This window comes from Thamnophis elegans, chromosome 4 (genome assembly GCF_009769535.1).
Source record: "Thamnophis elegans isolate rThaEle1 chromosome 4, rThaEle1.pri, whole genome shotgun sequence".
NCBI classification, from domain to species: domain Eukaryota; kingdom Metazoa; phylum Chordata; class Lepidosauria; order Squamata; family Colubridae; genus Thamnophis; species Thamnophis elegans.
Window position 1 is genome coordinate 32227543 of NC_045544.1, and position 22031 is coordinate 32249573.

Below are 22031 nucleotides of genomic sequence, written 5' to 3' on the forward strand. Positions count from 1 at the left end.
AATTGCTGCCCAATATATTACTTGCTTGCTTTAGCTGAGCAGCTGGGATGATCTTCATACCTCTGTGACATTGCTGAGTACTGTGTGTGTATGTATGTATGTATGTGTGTGTGTATGTGTGTGTGTGTGTGTGTATGTATGTATGTATATGTATATGTATATGTATATGTATATGTATATGTATATGTATATGTATATGTATATGTATATATATATATATATATATATATATATATATATATATATATATATATATATATATATATATATGTTTTCTGAGGTTTTTGCGGGTGTTAGTATGTAGGTCTCTAGTTGTTTGGGTTTTCTCCCGCGTAGAATTGGAGATGTCTTGGCGACGTTTTGACGAAGTCTCATTCGTCATCTTCAGGCGGCTTCAGACTACTTCAGGTTTGGTGTTTCCAGGAGTAGTAAATATATATTAAGGTACACTCCCAGAATACTTCACTTGTTCCTGATAGAAAACTCTCCCTGTCATGATGAAGCAGGATAGCAGGGCAGGAAAATGGAATCATTAGTTAGGATTATTAAATTTAGATGCAGTATAAACTTGGTTTGGGAGTGTTGCCTTATTTTAAAGAGTCTGATCTAGATTGTTGTGTCTGTTGTATGTGCATGTTGTGGGAGACCCTAGATTGATGGAGCAACTGTCCACAATCAAAATTACTTTTTTCACCTGTTTTTGTTTCAACTTTTTTTCTTGTTTTTTTCTGATTTGCTGTGTATAATAAAGACTGATTCCTGATTCCAGACTAACTTTCTGTAAAGGAGGAATGGAATAGTTTAGTCGGAGCACAGCTTCTTTTCACTCTCTATTCCAAGGGCAGCTGCAACTGATTGCACTAGAAAATAAAAAGATATGAAAAGAGCCAGCTAACCAACCAACAGACTGGTGTAGGGATTTCCATCAGCCCCTATAGACCACTCTGCTTTTGAAAAATATTCACGTGTTATAATTTAGAACTTACTAACTGCAACCTTACAGCCCAACTCAATACACATAAAAGGCTTCATTTTCCACAGGTAGGTAAAGTTGCAAAGTTATGTGTCCCCCGCTGTTAACCACATGGACATCACACTCATCAATTATCAATGTCCCTGGAGGGCAAACCCTTTTTTGGAAATGATATTTTAATTCAAGGGCCAAATTCTATTTTGCTTTCAAATAACCCTATTTTTCTATGCGGTGGTCAGTTCAAAGAAAATTCACAAATTATGGATCAGAAGGCGCGACCGGTGCACCTCTGCTTCCCTCGGCCACTTATTAGATTGAAGGGGAACTAAGTTTGTTACAGGTGTCCAAGGCAAGGTAGATAATGGCTGCAATACAGCTGCACCTGCCAGGAGTAAAATAAACTTCGTTTTCGGAGCATTTCCTTATTTGAAGCCGCGGCTGCATTGCCTGTACTCTTTACTAACACGAGGCGGCTAGCCTCCATTCTCCAGGGCTCCGAAGTCTGGCTGACCTTCGTCCCATGGACCGCTCTGGATATCAGCGGCCGCAGGATCCGAGTCCCGCTTCGGACGTTTCTCCTGCTGTCACGTACATGTGGCAAGTCTTGACTCGCGCTGTAACATATTTTCCCTTTTGTTTTTCAGCCGTTTCCTTTTAATCCCGTACCCCGGGAAATGAGAGTTGCTTGCAACGGCGACTCTTGACAATCTTAAGATGCGTGTCATCAATTATCAACCAGACCGTCGACAGCAGCGGGCTTTCCTGCAAACAACTAATCCAACGATTTACCAGTTGGGGTTTGCTTTTTTCCCTTACAAGTAAGACCTGAGTCTTACTCAGAATAACAGAGTTGGAAGGGACCTTGGAGGTCATCGAGTCCATTCACTACTCATTCCCTTGTCATTTCGTTTGGGATTTTGAAAAAACATATTTTCTGAACCTCGGGGTGGAAAGCGAGGCGTTTTGCAGCCACAGCCTCCGCGCCGTTTGCGGTGCTTTCTGGGAATTGCAGTCTTAAGGAGCTCCTTTCGCCTGCCAAAATGCCGCCGGTTCCGGGATTAATCGGTCACATGTCGCCTGTCCGGCTCTGCAGCGGCGGCCCTCGGGTGTAGGAGACATATGGCGGCGGAGGGCGCGAAGAAGCAGGTCCGCTTTGCCCGGTTGGAAGAAGAGGAGGGAGCGCGAGAAGAAGCGGGAGCCCTCAGGGACGCCGTTGGGGAGGATGCGGCCGCCGGGGAGTCGCCGCCTGGAAGCTCGGCGCCGCTCGCCCTTCAGCCGGTCGTAAAGGTGGCCGATGGCAGCGGGCGAAGAAGCCGGGCAGGTGGCGGCCTTGGCGCTGGAAAGCTGGCGGCGGCGGCGGCGGTGGCGGCTTCCCGGCGGGCACTGAAGTGGTGCATTTCGGCTGCTCTTTGCGCCGCTTTCCTGGGCCTGGTAAGGAGACTTGTTTCTCTTATTTGCCAAATCATCATCTATCAAATTGTATCTGGTAGGAGACTCACACAAGGATGTCTTTTGAAAACAGGTATGTCAGTATGAAAATAGGCAAAGTGTCAAATACCCAGGACTGGGGAAAGGTACTCCAGATCTCTGGTTCTAGTTGTCTATATGGATCAAGACCTCCATAAGGAATTATTCCAACCCTATCCAAAATAAATTTACCATAACTAATCAAACTTTATTATGGTCATTTACCAGTACCTCTCCAAAAAGATCTGCTATTAGAAGCTAAGCTCTTCATCAACCTAAGCTAAGTTTCAGGTTTTTAATTTTAGTCAGACTTTTGTCTTTTATTGAATTCAAATTCGTGGATGCTGGTTTGAAGTCAAGGTTACCCAGCATCAAGATGACCACAGTGTTCATAAAGTGCTTTTGAGCCAGATACTGTCTCTCATACCAACCTATATGGCTGTTGCAAAAATGAAACTGGAAGAAACAATAATACAATACAATAGCAGAGTTGGAAGGGACCTTGGACGTCTTCTAGTCCAACCCCCTGCCTAGGCAGGAAACCCTATACTGTTCCACTGATTAATTGTTCTAACTATCAGGAATTTCTCCTCAATTCTAAGTTGTTTCTCTCCTTGATTAGTTTCCACCCATTGCTTCTTGTTCTACCCTCAGGTGCCTTGGAGAATAGTTTGACTTCCTCTTCTTTGTGGCAACCCCTGAGATATTGGAAAACTGCTATCATGTCTCCCCTAGTCCTTCTTTTCATTAAACTAGACATACCCAGTTCCTGCAACCGTTCCTCATATGTTTTAGTCTCCAGTACCCTAGTCATCTTTGTTGCTCTTCTCTGCACTCTTTCTAGAGTCTCCATATCTTCTTTACATCGTGGCGACCAAAACTGAATGCTGTATTCCAAGTGTGGCATTACCAAGGCATTATAAAGTGGCATTAACGCTTCATGTGATCTTGATTCTATCCCTCTGTTTATGCAGCCTAGAACTGTGTTGGCTTTTTTGGCAGCTGCTGCACATTGCTGGCTCACATTTAAATGGTTGTCCACTAGGACTCCAAGATCCCTCTCACAGTTACTACCTATACTGCACCTGTGCATTTCGTTTTTCTTGCCTAAATGTAGAACTTTACTCTTTTCACCATTGAAATTCATTTTATTAGATAGTGCCCAATGTTCAAGTTTGTCAAGATCCTTCTGTATCTTAAGCCTATCTTCTGGAGTGTTGGCTATTCCTGCCAGCTTGGTGTCATCTGCAAATTTTATGAGTTCCCCGTTTATTTTCTCATCCAAATCATTGATGAAGATGTTGAAGAGTACTGGGCCTAAAACAGAGCCTTGGGGTAGTCCACTGCATACTTCCTTCCATGTAGATGCAGTTCTATTGAGGACTACACGTTGAGTGCGGTTGGTCAGCCAGTTACGAATCCATCTGGTGGTGATGCTCTCTAACCCATATTCTTCTACTTTATCTAGTAATAGGTTATGGTCTACCTTATCAAATGCCTTACTGAAGTCCAAGTAAACTATATTAATGGCATTCCTCTGGTCCACTAATTTTGTCACTTTGTCAAAGAATGCAATAAGATTAGTCTGGCATGATCTGTTTTTGACAAACCCATGTTAGCTTTTGGCTATTACTTTGTTTATTTCTAGGTGTTCGCTAATTCGTTGCTTGATTATCTTTTCCAGAATCTTCCCTGGTATTGAGGTCAGGCTGATAGGTCAGTAGTTTCCTGGATCTCCCCCCTCCCCTTTTTTTTTTTGAAGATGGGAACTATATCAGCTCTTTTCCAGTCCTCTGGCAGTTCCCTGGTGCTCCAGGATCTCTGAAAGATATAGTTCAGTGGTTCTGAGATCTCGTCTGCCAGTTCCTTCAGAACCCTGGGGTGTAATCCATCCAGTCCTGGTGATTTGAACTCATCTAGGGTAGACAGGTGCTCACTTACCATTTTCTTCCCTATTTCAACTTGTGTCCCTAATCTGATTTTTGTGGTGCTGTTTTTGATAGGTTGGACTGTTTTATCCCTTTGTGTAAAAACAGATGCAAAAAATGAGTTAGTTATGCTTTCTCCCTGTTGCTTGTCATCTTCTTGCCACTTTCTCCTAGTAATGGACCAATTGTTTCCTTAACCTTTTTCTTATTTTTAACATGTTGGAAGAAGCTTCTTTTTGTTATTTTTTACTTTTGTGGCAAGCCTTTCTTCATTGTGAGCCTTAGCTTTCCTTACTTCATCTTTACAGGCTCAGGCTATTTGCTGATATTCTGCCTTAATTATGTACCCCTCTTTCCACTTTTTATACTTAACTTTTTTTGTCTTTCAATTTGTCCGAGAGTTCTTTATGCAGCCATGCTGGTTTCTTTTGGGAGCTGTTATTTTTCTTCTTCATTGGTATTGTGCTAGACTGAGCTTTTGTAATCTCATTTTTCAAAATTTCCCAAGCTTCTTGAGTTGTTTTCCCCTTGAGGATTCTCATCCATGGAATTCTCCCCAAGCTCTCTCTAACTTTATCAAAATTAGCTCTCTTAAAATCCAATACTCTAGTTTGACATTGTTCTACTACTTGTGTTTGCATAATGTTGAATTCCAATATTGCATGGTCACTTGCCCCCAGGGTTCCTATGGCTTCAACACCTTCTATCATTTCTTCTCTGTTAATGAGAATTAAGTCTAGTATGGCCGATCCCCTTGTTCCCTTCTCTACCTTTTGGGAAACAAAGTTGTCTGCTAAGTTTGTTAGGAACTGGTTGGATCTTCCACTTGGTGCAGAGTTTGTTTTCCAGTTGATGTCAGGGTAGTTAAAATTCTCCATTACTATTGTGGTGTGCTTCCTACATACTTTAGTTAGCTGACTAGCAAAAAGTTCATCTACTTCCTCTGCTTGGTTAGGTGGCCTGTAGTATAAACCTATGGCAATGTCGTTCCCCCCCCCCCCTTACTTATTTGCATTAGTAAAAAGGTTGATAAAGGTTTATCAACCTTTAATATTGATCCAAATGCATTCAAAATAGTTCTCATCATTGTTGTGCTCTATTTCTGTAGAGATATAGTTATTTCTTATATATAGTGCAACTCCACCTCCTCTTTTATTTGGTCTATTTCTATTTCTAAGACCTACATCCTACTTTAAATAAATATCTTAGAATTTCTGAGAAAGAAATTTCCCTCCAATGAAGGCAAATAAACCTGTCCAGGATTCTGTAGAAATTTCTCTATTCTGGGAAATCATGGATATTTCAACTGGCGTGCAGAATTTGAGTGTGTGAACAAACTGATACATATGCACACAGCGGCAAACCACTCCTGAAAAACCTTGCCAAGGAAACTGCAGAGACTTGTTTAGGAAGTTGCCAGGAATCAAGATTGACCTAAAGACACCAAAAGACAAAGAAACTTTAAGCAATATAACTTGGAAGGAGCTGCAAATGGAACTACTGCTGCCACCTGGCCTTGTTTATAGGTTTCTTGGAAATACCTTGTTGGTAACTGGAGAAAGGGTGTTATTCTGTATTGTACTGCACAGAACAGTGAGGATAGATGTAGTCCATTAAGTTCAATCAGCCTTATTTGCAAATAATCATGCTTAGGATTCTAAAGGTTGTAAGTTAACGATTGAATTATTTGAACGATTTTGCAAAGCTTTATTAAGAACAGCTATTTTTGTTTCCTATTGATTTTATTTATTTCTAGGGGATGGCTATTGCTGTTCTAGGACCAACATTTCAAGACTTGGCTGCAAATGTGAACAAAAATGTCAGTCAAATTTCATATATCTTCGTGGGCCGTTCAGCGGGATACTTTAGTGGTTCTCTAATTGGTGGAATACTTTTTGACTGCATGAACTCTAAGTTACTTTTGGGTAAGTGAACAAAAATGAATATGAATAATATAGTAGACCTTGTAGTAGAAGAGGTGTTACATATCTATCCCTAAGCAAGTAATAATTGTGTATGTGGATATACTACATTACACTATAATGAGAATTAGACACAGGAAATATACAACGTTGAAAATCCTTCTACTTGGCTGGTCGGAAATGGGATAGTAATTGTATCAGTTCTTTCCCTCTAATCTTTTTGTGAAGTTATTTTAGCTTCGTCCAAATGTGTATCTATTACAGGGATGAACAAAAGTATTGGAGGGACCTTGGAATCATATAGTTCAGCTCTCTGCAGAACTTTCAGAAGAGTAGATTCTATCAACTCATACATCTCTTCTTGCAAACCCTTAGTTTTTTGGTGTTTGTCTTCTACATGTGTCCTAGTTGGTGCTCATTCTAAAATGTAATGCTCAGAATTTAATATTATGACTGCTATTTACCAACCAATAAATCAGGCTATTTTTGCTCTGGGCTTTAGCTGTATTTAGTCAAATTTCTACTGCATCCCGTTTTTGCAGTGGAAAGCCTCAACAAAACCGAACACTTGCATCACTTGTAATATGCTGTATTCTTTGGAAAAATATCAGGAGTGAATTCTTATAGTCTTAGGCAAGTGACTTTAGGCTACGATTCATAAGCAATTTATATCAAAATAAGGAGCATAGAGAACTGAAATATTTTGATACTTCCTGTTCAGCAGTCCCGTCTACTAGAAAAGTCATTCCCTTTTTAACATGGTCAAGGAAGTGCTTTTTTATTGATAGCTTCCTTATTTGCATTAGTTATTTAGAATATTACTTCAGGCTCTTTTTAATCTCACTTGCTCAAGTGTTCTCAATCCTTTTGCTTCAGTTTCAGTATCATAATTCTTTAGTAACAAATGGGTTTTAGGACTTTTAAATACATTACATATAAAGATGTATCACATAGAAATACCACTGAACTGTAATGTAAGTTTAATGGCATTTCTATGTGAGACTACTTTCCTAATCTCCATGGAAGACTTCCTTTTGCAGTCTAGAGGCTTTCAGTTGTATTTGGAACTAGCTTTTCCAGAGCTCCATTTTGTGCCCCATTCCTGAAACAGGAAGCCTTGCTTACCTGAGCCACGGTGGCGCAGTGGTTAGAGTGCAGTACTGCAGGCTACTTCTGCTGATCACCGGCTGCCTGCAGTTTGGCAGATCGAATCTCACCTGGCTCAAGGTTGACTTAGCCTTCCATCCTTCCAAGATCGGTAAAATGAGGATGCAGATTGTTGGGGGCAATATGCTGACTCTGTAAACCGCTTAGAGAGGGCTGTAGAGCACTATGAAGTGGTATATAAGTCTTATTGCTATTGCTACCTCCTATTTCAATTACTGTAGCAGACTGTATATGGGGCTGCATTTGGATGTGACAGCTAGTCTAAAACATGGCAGGCTGGTCTAGGGATGAGTATTTTTCATTATACTTGGGTGATCCCACTGCTTTGGGGGTTTCATTGGTTGCCAGATGACTTAAGGATGGAGTTGAAGGTGCTTCTTGTCACCTTTAAAGTCTCATGGCTCCAAACTCAGTTATTCTGAGGGACCACCTTACTCCATGTTCATCTGCCCACCCAGTCAGATGAAATAAAGTAATTTCTGGCCAGGTCTCATCTGGTTCAAGAATGCCATCTGAAAGATGCCTAGGAAACAGGCATTTGCTGCTGTTATGCCTTGGATCTGGTCAGTCCCTTCTCTCCTGGGTTTTGGAGAGCAGAGAAAACCCCACTTTTCCTGGTAGCTCAGGAGGAAAGCATGTTATGAATTTGCAAGTGGTGGTGGTCAGATGTCTTCATATGCTTCATCTCTTATGATAGGATTTTTAATTCATTTGGGGTGGAATTATTGGTGTAGTTGTTGGAGGTTTTTTTTTATGAAGTTTGTGGTTGTTAGCCAATTGATGCCTTTAGGATTGGACAGCATATTAATAAACAAACTCTTCAAAATTCTAAAGGAGTCAAAGTTTGGGGAAGGATAATAAGCCATTTTAAATTGTGAAGGAAACTGTTTTCCATGCTGCAGTATTTCTAAACTATTGAAGCAAGGCTTTTTAACCATTGAGCAACCTTCTGGAAAGCAATAACACAATCCAAAATATACTATTCAGAAGACAGCCCCATAGAGACCATTATTCCAAATTATAAATGCTTATGATTGCAGCCTAAAATGTGACTACATTTGATATAAGACTGCTACATTAAATATGCGACATGATGTAGTAATAATAGCAATAATAATTCTAAATACAAATAAAAAATTACTGGCTTTGAATTTACTGGATTTAAAATGAAATATGAGGAATTTTAATTCTTAAAATGTTCTATTTGAAATTTTTAAATTATATTTATAGGCTTATCCATGCTGGGTACAACACTAGGTCTATATGCTATTCCATGGTGTAAGAAAGCCATCTTGTTAACGACCGTGATGGCTGTCATTGGTTTTGCAATGGGAATTCTGGATACAGGTAAAAAACAACTTACTACACATAATGTATTTTTTTCCTTCCATCATGTTGCGATCATTCAATGGGACTGTGTTGCATTCCTTTATAATAAATTATTTTGTTCCTAATACATTGCTAAATGTGTATCATGTGCACAAAACGGTTGAACCTGCAAATTTCCTTACTTGACCAAAGGCCAAACTAAATTTCACCACTTGGTTATACTTGCCTTTTCCTGTTTGCAGGCTCTTCTGGTGGAGTGGGTAAACATTAAGAGATTGAGAATTGTATGTACTTTAGCTCTAAGTTGATTTGTATATAGAAAGTTTTCTTCACATATCTGCACATGTAGATGGGATGCATTCATTGAAAAGAACGTGATGTGTAAAATTTTGTCTACATGGATGTTGTCAAACCCAGTTGATGTGGTACAGTTGTTTCAGGATATTCTGTGGACTGAAAATACAGTTCAGCTATCTGATAAATCCAACTTTCAATTATTGGTGCTTTAAATACTTCAGTAATGTTCTGGCTGATGGTTACAGGAGATCATTGTTCTTGCTGAGGGCATCAAGAGAAATGCTACAGTTCCATGGTAGGGACATGAAAAGACGACTCAGACCAGGACTGAGTGAGAGAGGAAGAAAGAAAGCCAAAAGATTGTTTAAAAGAGTAAGCCTATTGGACACCTTCATGCAGTTTTCATAACAGCCGCATGGAATTGGCTTGCCAAATAACAAACAGCCCTATAGTTCTCTGGTAGTCTAAGTATTAAGTTGGTCTGATCATGCTAAGTGGATATTAAATGAACAGAAGTATACTTTGGAAATCATAGAAAGTAATAATTCCACTTTAATCTATATTCATACAACCTTTAATTTGTATATTGTGTACAATTCTGAAGACCATATTTAAGGTTTTAGAGAAACAAATATATTAGTTTTGAAGAAATTATGAATGTTTGTCCTTCAGAAGACTGATAGAGGATATGATAATACTTTTCAAATACTAGAAGAGTAGTGTAATTGGCAAATCAAAGCCTGTTTTCTAATATTCCAGAATTCAGGACATAGAATATTACGTTGAAGTTACAACAAGGAAAATTCCAACTGAAAGTTTGAAATAACTTCTTGAGCTGTAAGAGCAGTTAGTAGCATAGTAGAACCAATTGTCCAGAAAAATGGTGGCTTTGGGTTTCTGTTCATTGGGTGTATTTACATGGCCATGTTGTTTTAATTTGGATTCTGGCCCTTAGCAGTAGTTGGAATTGACTTTTTAAATGGCCACTTCCTAAGTTGGGCTTCATTGAAATATAATATATAGGAAAGTGTAGATGCAGCCATAAGAAAAAGTAATTTAAAGAAATCAAAAGATAAGAGTATCAGATGAATGACAGTGTTCTTGGGACTTATTTTATTACTTTTGGTTAGATTTACATTCTGTTTTTCTTAGAGCAGCTTCAGTTGTTTCTCCACAGCAGTCCTGGAAACTAAGTTGGACTAAAAAAGAATAACTAGTCCCAATTCATCCACTGAACTTCCATGGCTGAGGATAAAGTTGAGTTTGGATCTACCTAGTGCTTGTACATCATAATAATAGACAGCTTTGGCTTCTAGCGATTCCAGTTCATTTTACTCCTGTCCACATTAATTTGGACTGTTGGAATTGGAGTCTAGCAACATCTGGAGGATACTATGACTCCCTCTCCTCTGTTGCGTTTGAGGTCATTTCACAAAGTTGAAATCAGGAATGAACTGTAATGATAAAGAAACAAGACAGTGAGGGAGAAAATTGCTTTCATAATGACAAAATTGCAAAAGTTAGTACCTACCTTGAAAAGATGAAAGTTGGAATATGAAGGGAATGGCATACATTAGGTCAATGTTGGTGAACCTTTTTGGCACCTAGTGCCAAAATGGTAGCATGCACATGCATGTGGGGAAGCACCAGAAACTGGAAAAGCAGCTCCCCAGTGCGCAAGTGCAGGAGCGCCGGAAACCGGAAGAGTATGCGCGAGCTGGGAAGCTGAGCTTACGATGTATGCATGCGCATCAGTCTTCTGGTTTCTGGTGTGAATGTGTGCGTAAAGACCAACTGGCTAGCACACATGCGTGCACCGGAAACCAGAAGTTCAGGTTCCCGGTGTGTGCCTGCGTGCCAGGGAGCTGCTCTTCCAGTTTCTGGCACTCCCGCTCACATGGAGAACAGCTGGCTAGTGCGCATGTGCATACCGGAATCCAGAAGAGCAATGGGCGACAGCTGGCCTACTCGGAGAGATGGCTCTGCATGCCACTTCTGGCACGCGTACCATAGGTTTGCCATCACAGTGTTAGGTGAAGATGTCATATAAGTCTATGAAACTTTTTAATGTGAAAATTTGACCCTGAATCTTTATCTTTCAGGTGGGAATGTTCTGGCTTTGGACACATGGCAAGCAGAAGCTGGTCCTCACATACAGGCCTTGCATTTCAGTTTTGCTCTTGGAGCTTTTGTAGCTCCCATCCTGGCGAAGATGGCCCTGGGTGGTTCTGCCCTTGAATTGCAGATCCATCTGGGTAGCAGTGTTGGTAACCAGTCAGCTACGAATTCTCCTCCTGGAGCTACGTTGTTGCCGAAGCTTCATTTAAACTGGAATTTTGTGTGGTCTTATGCTGTGATTGGCACTTACCTCTTACTCGTCGCATTGTTTTTCTTTACTTTATATTTGAGGAGCATTCCTGTTCGAGGTAGAACAAAACTTTCCGTGCAGAAATACCAAATTGCGAAATATCACTATGCTCTCATAGTGCTTCTTTCTGTGTTTTTTTTTTGGTACGTTGGAGCAGAGGTAACCTATGGCTCCTACATTTTTACTTACGCAAAAACCTACGCCCATATGAAAGAAAAGGAAGCAGCAGGATTGAACTCTCTCTTTTGGGGCACCTTTGCAGCGTGCAGAGGATTGGCAATCTGTTTCGCAGCCTGCTCTTATCCTGGATCTATGATCCTGATAAGTATCATAGGGTCTACTGTGTCATCACTCTTCCTGGTCCTCTTCAATGTACACACAGTCACTCTGTGGGTTGGTTCCGCAGTGTATGGTGCCTCAATGGCTACTATCTTTCCCAGTGGCATATCTTGGATAGAGCAGTACACCACCATTCAAGGGAAATCTGCAGCAATGTTTGTCATGGGTGCAGCTCTAGGAGAAATGTGTATTCCTGCGGCGGTTGGCTTCCTTCAAGGATATTTTCCCACTCTCCCAGTGCTCATGTACACTGCATTGGGAGCAGCTGTCATGACAGCTGTACTGTTCCCTGTGATGTGTAAATTAGCGGCATCAGCTGCTGATGCTAAAGTGAAGGATGCTGGAGACAGGGAAGTTCAAGAAGCGTTACTGTCCAGCACTTATCCGGAAGACGATGAGGAGGATAATGAAATCAGAGAATGGAATGAAGTAGACTTTGAAATAATTGAGATGAATGACACACCCCGGAACTCTGTCATAGAGACCTCCAAGAAGATCCAAGAAGAATTTACTACCACCAACTCTGGCCAGCTTCCTTCAGAGAATTTGTCATTTAATTCTTCTCCTGTACTTGCCGTCAGATCCCCAAAACAGAATAAGAACGATTAAGTTATCTTAATTTCAACTTTAAGATCATATATTATTTCAATATTGGTGGGAAGTTTGCTGAATTCTAAGCAAGGCCTTTTTATTGTAAAGTCTGAGGGAAGCGGTAACTCTGAAAGGAGTTGAACTCTTTGTTTAACCATGAGAATGACTGAAAGACAAAGTAGAATGTTTCCTAAATTTCTTCTTGTAATATTTTTTCCAGGAAAATGAAAACACTAATTAGAATGAATAAACAGAACTTGTTTTCTACTCTAGCAGTCCCCAAACTTTCCGGGTCAGAAGGGACGGCAGGTGGAGAGAGGGGATGATTTCGTTTGTGCGCCACTTTCCACCAATGCAGCTTTGTGCATGCGCACGCTCGCCCACTGCTTGTGCAGCCCAGTTACCAATGGGCCACAGTCTGGCTCCAGGTTGTGGACCAGGGGTTGTGGACTCTTGTTTTCCTCAGTGTTGTCTTATAAAATGATGTTTATAATCTGTGTACTGTGCTACAAGAGGCTGAAGAATAAGAATCTTCAATTCATTGAGGTCATCTCTGGAAACAAGATAAATCTGGAAAATCAATCCTTGAAAACCTCTGCATTTCTAACTCAACAGTTCCATGTGTTTAGATTGAATCCTAAATATATTCTATCCTATTTAACAAAAAGAATTCTTTTTGAAAAAATAAGTACATGGCCACAGTTATGGTTAAATTAGCAAATACATATTTTAAAATTTTGCTCAGAAGCACTTTTATAATGGAAATAATTGCTGAAAAGGATTTAAGTTTATACTGATATAATAGCTACAGTAACTCTGGGAATTGAATAAACTGGAGTTAAGATTGCTCATTGAGTTTAGCAACAATGCAGCATAATCTCAGGTCATAATACCAAGAGGAATCCTATGGCTGCTTTGGGATTTCTGAAATAAATCTTGTAGTCCATTGCAGACTTTTAAGGGGTAAAGAGGATGAATTTGTTTCCCAGAAATTTGATCATTTCAAAATGTAAACTGGGTTGTTTTTTCTCTACCTGCATTTTCAAGTACAGAAATATAATTTAAAATAAAATGGTGTGTTTGTTGTCATCTCAGCCACACTATTAAGTGACCTTATGTTTAAATAGTAGGATACTGTGGTACTTGATATTTTCATGTAACTTCTTGGATAGTTGAGTTTTAAAATTAAAATCTAAGAAACTTCCCATCAGAGATGTTATATTATAAAATATAAATCAGTAAAAATCTGTTGGTATTTTTCAAAAACCATCTTTCAGCAAATTGTTAAGATATTGTGGACATAACTATAATTGAAAATTCTAAATCGATCAAGAGTTGGTGATATGCACTGAAGCCACCTTTCCCACCTTTGTGCCTTCTAGATGTGTTTGACTGCAGCATTCATAATTCCTAATCAGCAGGATCTTTGTGTTGGGTAAAGATTAAAGAAATTTAGAACCATTATATTTAAACATAATCAGGCTGGGGAGGCTAGTTGAAAAAGTGACTTTCTTAAAAATTAAAAATTGTCATTGTGAAAAGAAAAATCAGTGCTATTTATCTCTACAGTACCAATGTGTTGAATTCAGAAAGCCTTATTGTGGCTAGTGTTGGAGAAATGTTGAAATTGTGATCATTTTTTAAAAATTATTGATCAAAATATATTCATTGATATTTTAACTGCCAAAATTAGATGCTTGTAAGTGTAAAATGAACACCAGATGTGATTAAAATGCAATAGTGTTAGTGTTTCTATACCACTGTAAATGAAGATTGAGTTGTGATGAGAAGGATCATTTGAATGATTCTTATTCTTATTAGATAATTATGGTAACTACTGCAGCTTCTGTAGTAGGCTGCCTGAAGTTACTGAATATTAATTTATATGTGGAATAGACACTTTTGAAGAGTTTGGGATCTTTCTTTTCTCTGTACACCAATAAACATGACTGAAGTTGTTCTGAGGGCCCTTTGGGTGCAGATCAAATTGTGGGGAAAGTAGACCAAGGGAACTTGATGGCTATGAGTGGCCGTTGTTTTACCTGTTGTTAAATGTAACTCTTAATATCACTGGGGGAGATCATGTCTCCCAACAGTGTATATATTACATCTTTTTGGATGTGTGCATGTTGAAGTTAATAGTACAAAAAACTATGAATCGCTTTGACTTATACCTTTTGATACTTTGTTCTATTCTACAGTATGTTATTTTCCCCTAAGTATTGCAATTATTGCTTGGATATGATTTTGTTTTCTTGTGTGTTCCCAATGTTACAATAATTTTGTAATAAAATTGAAATAGGGAGTGTATTTACTGGGGAATTGGAAAATGTTATTTTTCTTGAATAATAATAATATACCTCCTTAGTAGGGAATCAATTACAAATATGCTGAAATAAGCATTATTAGAGATGTGTTTTTTCCCCCCACCGTTTATAAAGTTTTTTACTATTGTCTATGCAGATTCTCAGTCATCCAGGTCATGGTTGTTGCAAGGTGCTTTTTCAAGAGGCAACTGGACTTTCTGGGTTTTTTCTTCTTCTCTGAAGATGTTTCACTTCTCATCTCATTCACAGCTGAAGAAGCTTCTTGGATGAGAAGCGAAACATCTTCAAAGGAAAAAAAAACCTAGAAAGTCCAGTTGCCTCTTGAAAAAGCACCTTGGCGTTTTACTATTGTGTTTTGCTTCTTCACAATGATATCAGGAAGCCCCTGAGAAAGACTGCAAGTAATAATTGAATAGTTGGTGCACGATGAACAGACAGTTACAAGGACAAAGCTTAGACACTAATTACTATACAGATAGTAACAAATATTCATGTTTTGCTTGAAGCCTGGAGAAGTTTTAGATGGTACAATATAAGTATGATACTGAATGTGTTGACCATGGAGTTCACCAAAAGGAAAAGCAATGAGTGCTTGTCTCTTTAGGAATTTATTTCTAATAGCATTCTTCTTTGCTATAACACTTGTGAACTAAGCATGGATTGATTCCTGCTTGTGCAATGGGAATAAATGGTTGCATCTGGGGTTGTTTCACAGGGTTCAGCTTTCTTCCCTGTTAACATTTAAATGAAGCTGTTGATTGGGGAAGGCACCATTGTTAGATGACAGATAGCATCAGGTGGAGACCATGACCAGTTTTTGCTGGTGTCATTTCAAGCCCTTTTTTATTGGGAGGTCTTGACAAAAGTGACTGAGGCATTCATCACATCAGATGTAGCACACTTTACACGGGGCAGCTTTTGGAACAATCATGAAGTTGTAATGAGTCCATATTATGAAACTTGTCTACCTACTGGTAGGTCCACTTTAACAGTATTGACAACTTTGCTACATTTGCTGTACTGACTGGTGGTTTGGTTCTAGATCCAATTCAATCCTACAGTCACTCCAGGATACTTTTGGGACTAACTTTCCTGACCAATTGCATAAATAAGCCCCAAGCCCTAATATCATGAGCTGGGGACCCTCCCATCCCCTTTCCTACAAGCTAGATATTATCTATGTATGCCCCCATAACTGAAATACATTGCTTTCCTGGTGTATAGTGTGTCTCAATCCTCTTGACCTTAAAAAACCACTTAAAAAGCTATTTATTTCATAAGACACTTGGACTGATTAGTTTGGGATAAACACTATAAAAATTTTATAATGATTTTTTTGCTTTAAAAATATGTTGGAAAAATGTGATACTAATATCCCCCCCCCCCCAATCATATAAACACAATTATTGACAGAATTCTATGGTGCAATTCATGAGATTTTATATTCACTGTATAGTTGCTTGAATCATCTGGCTATTTCTGTGGCCATTTGTCTCCTCCAAAGATCAGTAGGCTATAGCATTTGCCAGCTCATATTTTCAAGGGCCATATTCCTTCAGTAAATTCTTCAGTAAAATTCAGAAGAAGATCAAAATACTCTTTGGTATTTTATATATTAATTATAGGCTTTTTGAATAGCAACACTGAGCAATTTCTGCTCATTAAAGAGAACTCTAATCCATGTCAATTTAGTAACATTGTTTAAAACATTCCAGTTCAACTACAATGAGATTTAAAAATGCACATTTATTTGATTTTATTAAATTTACTATGGTTGCAATAATTTTTAAAAACAAAATGATTTCCAATTAAAAAAATGTACTGTGACCACATAATTTCTTATTTTATACAGTTTTACAAATATTCTAAATACACATTTCTTTATGATGGCAAATAAATTTTAACTGTACAGTACATAATGAAATATTTAAGCATATTTAGAAGCAATAGAAATGTCTATACAAAAGCAAAAATGGATTTTTTATTTAAAGTATTGCAACAATCCCACAGTTTATAACAAAAATGTCTTTGCACAGTTCCTCACAATGCCCCCATTAATAGCCAAAGCAAGACAGTGATTTTAGAAAATGTTTCAAAAATGCTACACTTACTACTGTTTGCAGTTTCATCAAAACAACAAATCTACTTGGAATCAAGCAAAATGAAGAAATATCCCAATCAACTTTAAAATTGTATAAAATCCATTGCACATTATTTTAGTCAGTTATTTGAAAAGTAAAAAAGTGTATTTACAAAATATTTTGCAGTCAAAATTTAAAGTTGATGAGATACCAGTAACGCACATCCTGATAGTTCAATAAAACACAATAGCAGTTTCCCAAAGATTTTCAGTATTACTACAGAAATCCACAGGGAATTTTTTTTAATTCTGAAATGGGTTTACAAGATGTTAACACGGTTATTTCAACATTTGTATTATAAACAATGTTAAAAAGGCAAAAGAATGGCATCATTAAAAATGAATTATTAACAGATTATCAAATGTATTTTTAATTTACTTAGAACAAACATTCATTATTTTTAGAACACGTCAACAATGTGTGAAAATCCTGGACAAGATGAAATTGAAGGACCATGCAGGACAGTTTTAGAGTGGTAAACATTGAAAACAAAAATAGCACCTGGAATCCTGTGACATTAGGCAATCTAAAACTGATCAAGTAGTTGACGAAGATATGGTGCCTTAGATAATTCTCGGCTCACTCTGGAGACTTTGAAAAGCACCGGACAGTTCAATGAAACACATGGTATCTGTCGATCAAAGCAACTTGTACAATTCTTGCATATCTAGAGGAATATATAATTAATTAGTGCAAAATACAATTAACTGGGGAAAAAATACATAATTAGCACAATTAGCCAAGTACATGGCTATTTCTGTTCAAAGTAATTATGCGCAAGACCAGATAGAAAAGGACATTTACATTTTTTCAGCCTCTGAGAAAATAAATAATAATAAATAAAAGGAGGCTGGGAAAACAAAGATGGCCATTGATTAGAAACATCTCAAATGGTCATAAAGCAGGCCAAACAGTAATGTGGTCATCAAAAAATAATGAAAATGTTAATATGCTGATAATCCATGAAATTATACAATCTTTCAAGTTTCTAGTACTTGATTTGTAAGTATTTCATGCCCCAGGGGGGAAGGGGCGCTAAAGTGTCTACTCCTCTAAGGATTGACACAAGGCGGTTCTGAAAAAACATGATTTCCGCCAAATCCTTACCGACTCATTTCAAACCTATGGTCTTGCACAGACCCTATAGATCTGTGGACTCTGAAAACCAGAACAAAAAATAGTGTTGAAGATTGCTAAGGATGCATAATGGTAAGTGGAACTTATGGTCCATTGGGTGAATGCCATTATTTTAAAAATTGAAACAAAATTTATACTGGATTCAATCATTCGTTAAGTCTATAATTTTCAAAATACTGACATAATTTTCTTTACTGAAAAATACTGCATGCCTAAAATGCTTGTCAGTATCCAAGGACAATGAATGATCCAACCTTACTGGATAAATCAAATCTTTTAATATGCTAAAATATGAAGTCTCCCAATGCCAAATTGTAATAATTACATTAATATATTACAGGTAGTCCTTGCCTTAGACCACAATTGAATCCAACATTTCCATTGCTAAGCAAGGCAGTTGTTAAGTGAGTTTTGCTCCATTTTATGATCTTTTGCCAATGTTGTTAAGTGAATCATGCAGTCATTAAGTGAATCTGGCTTCCTTCACTGACTGTCTGACAGAAGCTGGCTGGAAAAGGTTACAAATGGTGAGCACATGATCCTGAGACAGACAGACAGACAGTGCAACTGTCATAAATATATGACAGTTGCCAAGTGCCCCAGTGCCATGTGACTCTGGAGTTGCTGCACTGGTCATAAGTATGAAAACCAGTCATAAAGTCTTTTTTTCCCGCTGTGGTTGTAACTTTGGACAGTCTCTAAGCAAATGGTTGTAATGATCGAATGGTTGAAGACTACCTGGAATGTTTTCTTGGCAACAGTTGTCTGAGATTCTTTCTCTCTATCCAGTCTAACTTTCAGCCTTGTAGCCTCTATGTAGCTCATTGGATGTTGCAATGAGAGCGGGAATTGGGAAAAATGGAATGGAAAAAAATCTGCCACTGTTTTCCTTTGAAGTGACATATTACAATCTTACCAATCTGGACCTAATTATAGCATAACCAGGAGCAGTGTACAGACATCCACTAGGGTACATTCTGTATGCTTTGATATTTGGTACAGAACAATATAGTTGGGAAAGATATATGCAAAACATATGTTTCTGAAAAATGTGATTTTTAGAAACTATTCACTATGGTGTAATTTGGGTACTTTGAAATTTGTATTTTAAAAAAATGCACGTAATGATTATGGGTTTCCTTCCATTTTTTTTTAAATCACAGGAAACTATATTTTAGTTAAAATTCTTCTAAGCCTCCCCCTTTTAGAGCAAAAATTTTAAAAAGAAATCTGACAGAATGGAGCAAGGAATAGCATACAACAATGATATAGACCACATTTAGGCTGATCAACACGTCCCAGCTTCTGACTGAATGTAAAATGCCTCTTACTTATTTAAATGCTCTCTGGATAGAAATTAAGAGCAAAAAAAAAAAAAAGGAGTCTCTGTAATAAAGTGCCATGAAGAGCACAATGATTTTTACGTACTTTCTCATAATCCTATACAATTCCTGTCCTCGGGAGGGTGCAGTTTGACATTATCACAAAAATGCCATATTTTTTTATCCATCAGACATTGAGATACAATTACATAATGTTTTAAGTGACAATATAATTTTTACATGTTGACACTTTGTCATTATCACTGTTTACTGCAGATATTATAGTACAAGTCAGAAAAATGTGAAATATTTAAAAAAATCGTATCCCCCAAATTCTCTTTGATTAAAGGCACTAAACAAAGTTCCTAGTTCTTCCACATAAAAAGTATGCAAAAAGTATGTTATATTTTTCTTCTTATTTTTTTAGAAAGTATTTAAAATATTTTAAAGCGTTCTAGCCTCCCTACTACTTGGATCTAGAAAACTGTCTAATAGTTACAATTAGCATGTTAGTTTATCTGAGTATCTGCTCAATCTTTCAGAACACCTTTTGTGAAAATTCATAAATTATTTGTTTCAAGTAATGTGTTCCAATTGCAAAAAGTTAAACAGACTATTATTCTCTACCAATTTTATTCCCACCTTGGTTATTTGTTCATGTTTACGCTCCAACTCTCTGATTTCCTGATTTAGCATCACAATAACATGCTGTGGTTGGCTCCTACATTTATTGCAGATTCCATGCTGTGTCAATTCATCACACACAGGGCAATGTAGGGTAGTGAAATATTGGGAAATTGTTCCTTTTCGGCATTCTTGCTCAGTGCGAGAAATTGTGGACACTTTCTGGATCTATATGGCACATCAAACAAAGTAAAATATATTTTGTAGGATACATATGTACAAAAGCTTTTCCTCCGTCAGCATCACTTTATCTTCATTTATATTTTCCTCACTATGTCTTGTCATTCTACGTTCCTTAATACATATCAAGAACTGTTCGCAAAGGTCAACCAATTTATTTTATCTTTGAGAGTTTCACAGTTTTGAAGTTATGATTTGATTTAAGGGAGAGCCAATGGAATCTCCAAAGTGTTAAATTAAATCAAAGAGCCACAGGAATAATATTTCAAACATTTATTGTGGTGGAAGCTTTGAGGATGGTGATGTTCTCTAAAAGGTCCATAATTTTTGCTATTAACACAATGAAGCAGCTGCTGGAAATTTGACGCTTCTTTAATACAGGTAGCATTGAATAATTCAATACTAGATGTATTGAAAAAAATTCTTTAAAAAATCATCTGACATGTGAAGCAGTAAAAGTAACGAAGTTGAATAATTCAGCTCAAATCTTGCCATTCTTAAATATTAAATTCAATTTGAAAGCCAGGTAATTTGATACATTTTAAAATTGGTATATTGTAAATATACCTCATTTTTTCACTTCCACTGTTACAATCATGCATTATATTATATTTACTATTTTACTTACTCACCCTTGGTAATTCATTATACCAACCGAAAACATCTATGCCAATGAGAGATAAGATCCTAGCCAGGGGAGGAAGAATCTGCTTCGTTATATAGTAGGTTGCATTCAGCCTCAGATTTGGGTCTTGCAAAACATCAATGGGCCGTCTAACCAACTGTATGAGAGGCAATCCTGGCATGCCATAAACAATGACATATGGAACTCTTTCACCAACACGTGGTTCAGACCGTCGGTCATAAGCAAGCATCTTTCTGTGGGGAGATACATTAGGTTTCAAAATCCATCTGCTGCATTTAGAAGTGACAGAAACCCCAAAATTCAAAGAGACTTTAATTTTAGGTTCCAGCACAAAACCGCGGTGGACAAAAGCGCGCTCGACGAAAGCGCCCACGTGACGTCATCACAGCGTGATGAAAACATCGCGCTGTGATCGGTAAATATAAAATTAAAGCGAAAACCTTACCCTAACCCCCCCAAACCTAACCCTAAACCTAACCCTTAACCTAACCCTAACCCTTAACCTAACGCTAAACCTAACGGTAACCCTTAACCTAACGCTAAGCCTAACCCTAATGCTTAACGTAACCCTAACCCTTAACCTAACCCTAACCCTAACCCTTACCTTTATGTGAATCGGCTTGCTTTAATTTAATTTTAATTTATTTTTTAATTTTTTTCGTCGCGCTGCTGATGACGTCAGGTACGCGATTTCGTCGAGCGCGGTTTTGTCGACCGCGGTTTTGACGGGTCACGTAATTTTATCTGACAATTTAAATTTATTTCTTGCAGTTCCTTTACATCACTTCTACCAATTATTGCTACCGGTATGTAAAATGTAGAAAATGAAAGAACCATACTTTAAAACTAAGATAAGGAAACTAAAACAAGATAAAGCTATAAGAGCCACTCTGATTTGGGAGTTAATGCTCCTATCTAGAAATCAGGAGACTGTGAATTGTAGTCCAACCTTAGGCATAAAAGCTGGATGAGTGACTTTAGACCAGTCATTCTCTCTCAGTCCAACCCACCTTAAAGGATGTTGTTGTGGGAAAAATAGGAGGCTGAAGGAGTATTCGGTATGTTCGCCATTTTGAATTATTTATAAAAACACAACTAGTCCTTGACTTACGACAATTAAGCCCAAACTTTATGTTGCTATGTGAGATAGTTATTGAGTTTTTATAACCTTTCTTGCCGTGGTTGTTAAATGAATCACTGCACTTGTTAAGTT

The 22031-nt window shown here is 37.8% G+C and overlaps 2 protein-coding genes across 3 annotated transcripts in view; one reads left to right on the forward strand and one right to left on the reverse strand.

Moving 5' to 3' along the window:
• Positions 1–362: 362 nt before the first annotated feature.
• On the forward strand, positions 363–14691 carry MFSD4B (major facilitator superfamily domain containing 4B). Of its 2 annotated transcripts, XM_032216645.1 has the most exons (4): positions 363–2404; positions 6125–6293; positions 8688–8804; positions 11186–14691. In XM_032216645.1, the coding sequence occupies exons 1-4, from the start codon at positions 2093–2095 to the stop codon at positions 12397–12399; spliced, it is 1812 nt and encodes a 603-aa protein (XP_032072536.1). In that variant the 5' UTR covers positions 363–2092; the 3' UTR covers positions 12400–14691. The 2 variants fall into 2 exon arrangements, with proteins under 2 accessions (XP_032072536.1, XP_032072537.1); XM_032216646.1 differs by lacking the exon at positions 8688–8804.
• Positions 14692–17102: 2411 nt separating this feature from the next.
• Positions 17103–22031, reverse strand: part of REV3L (REV3 like, DNA directed polymerase zeta catalytic subunit) — an 88200-nt gene continuing 83271 nt past the window's right edge. The window contains exons 30-32 of the mRNA XM_032215688.1: positions 20805–21051; positions 19951–20160; positions 17103–17516 (exon numbers count right to left, since the gene is read on the reverse strand). Of these exons, the coding sequence (XP_032071579.1) occupies positions 17376–17516; positions 19951–20160; positions 20805–21051 (598 nt within the window). The 3' untranslated portion in view covers positions 17103–17375. The remainder of the gene's footprint in view (positions 17517–19950; positions 20161–20804; positions 21052–22031) is intronic.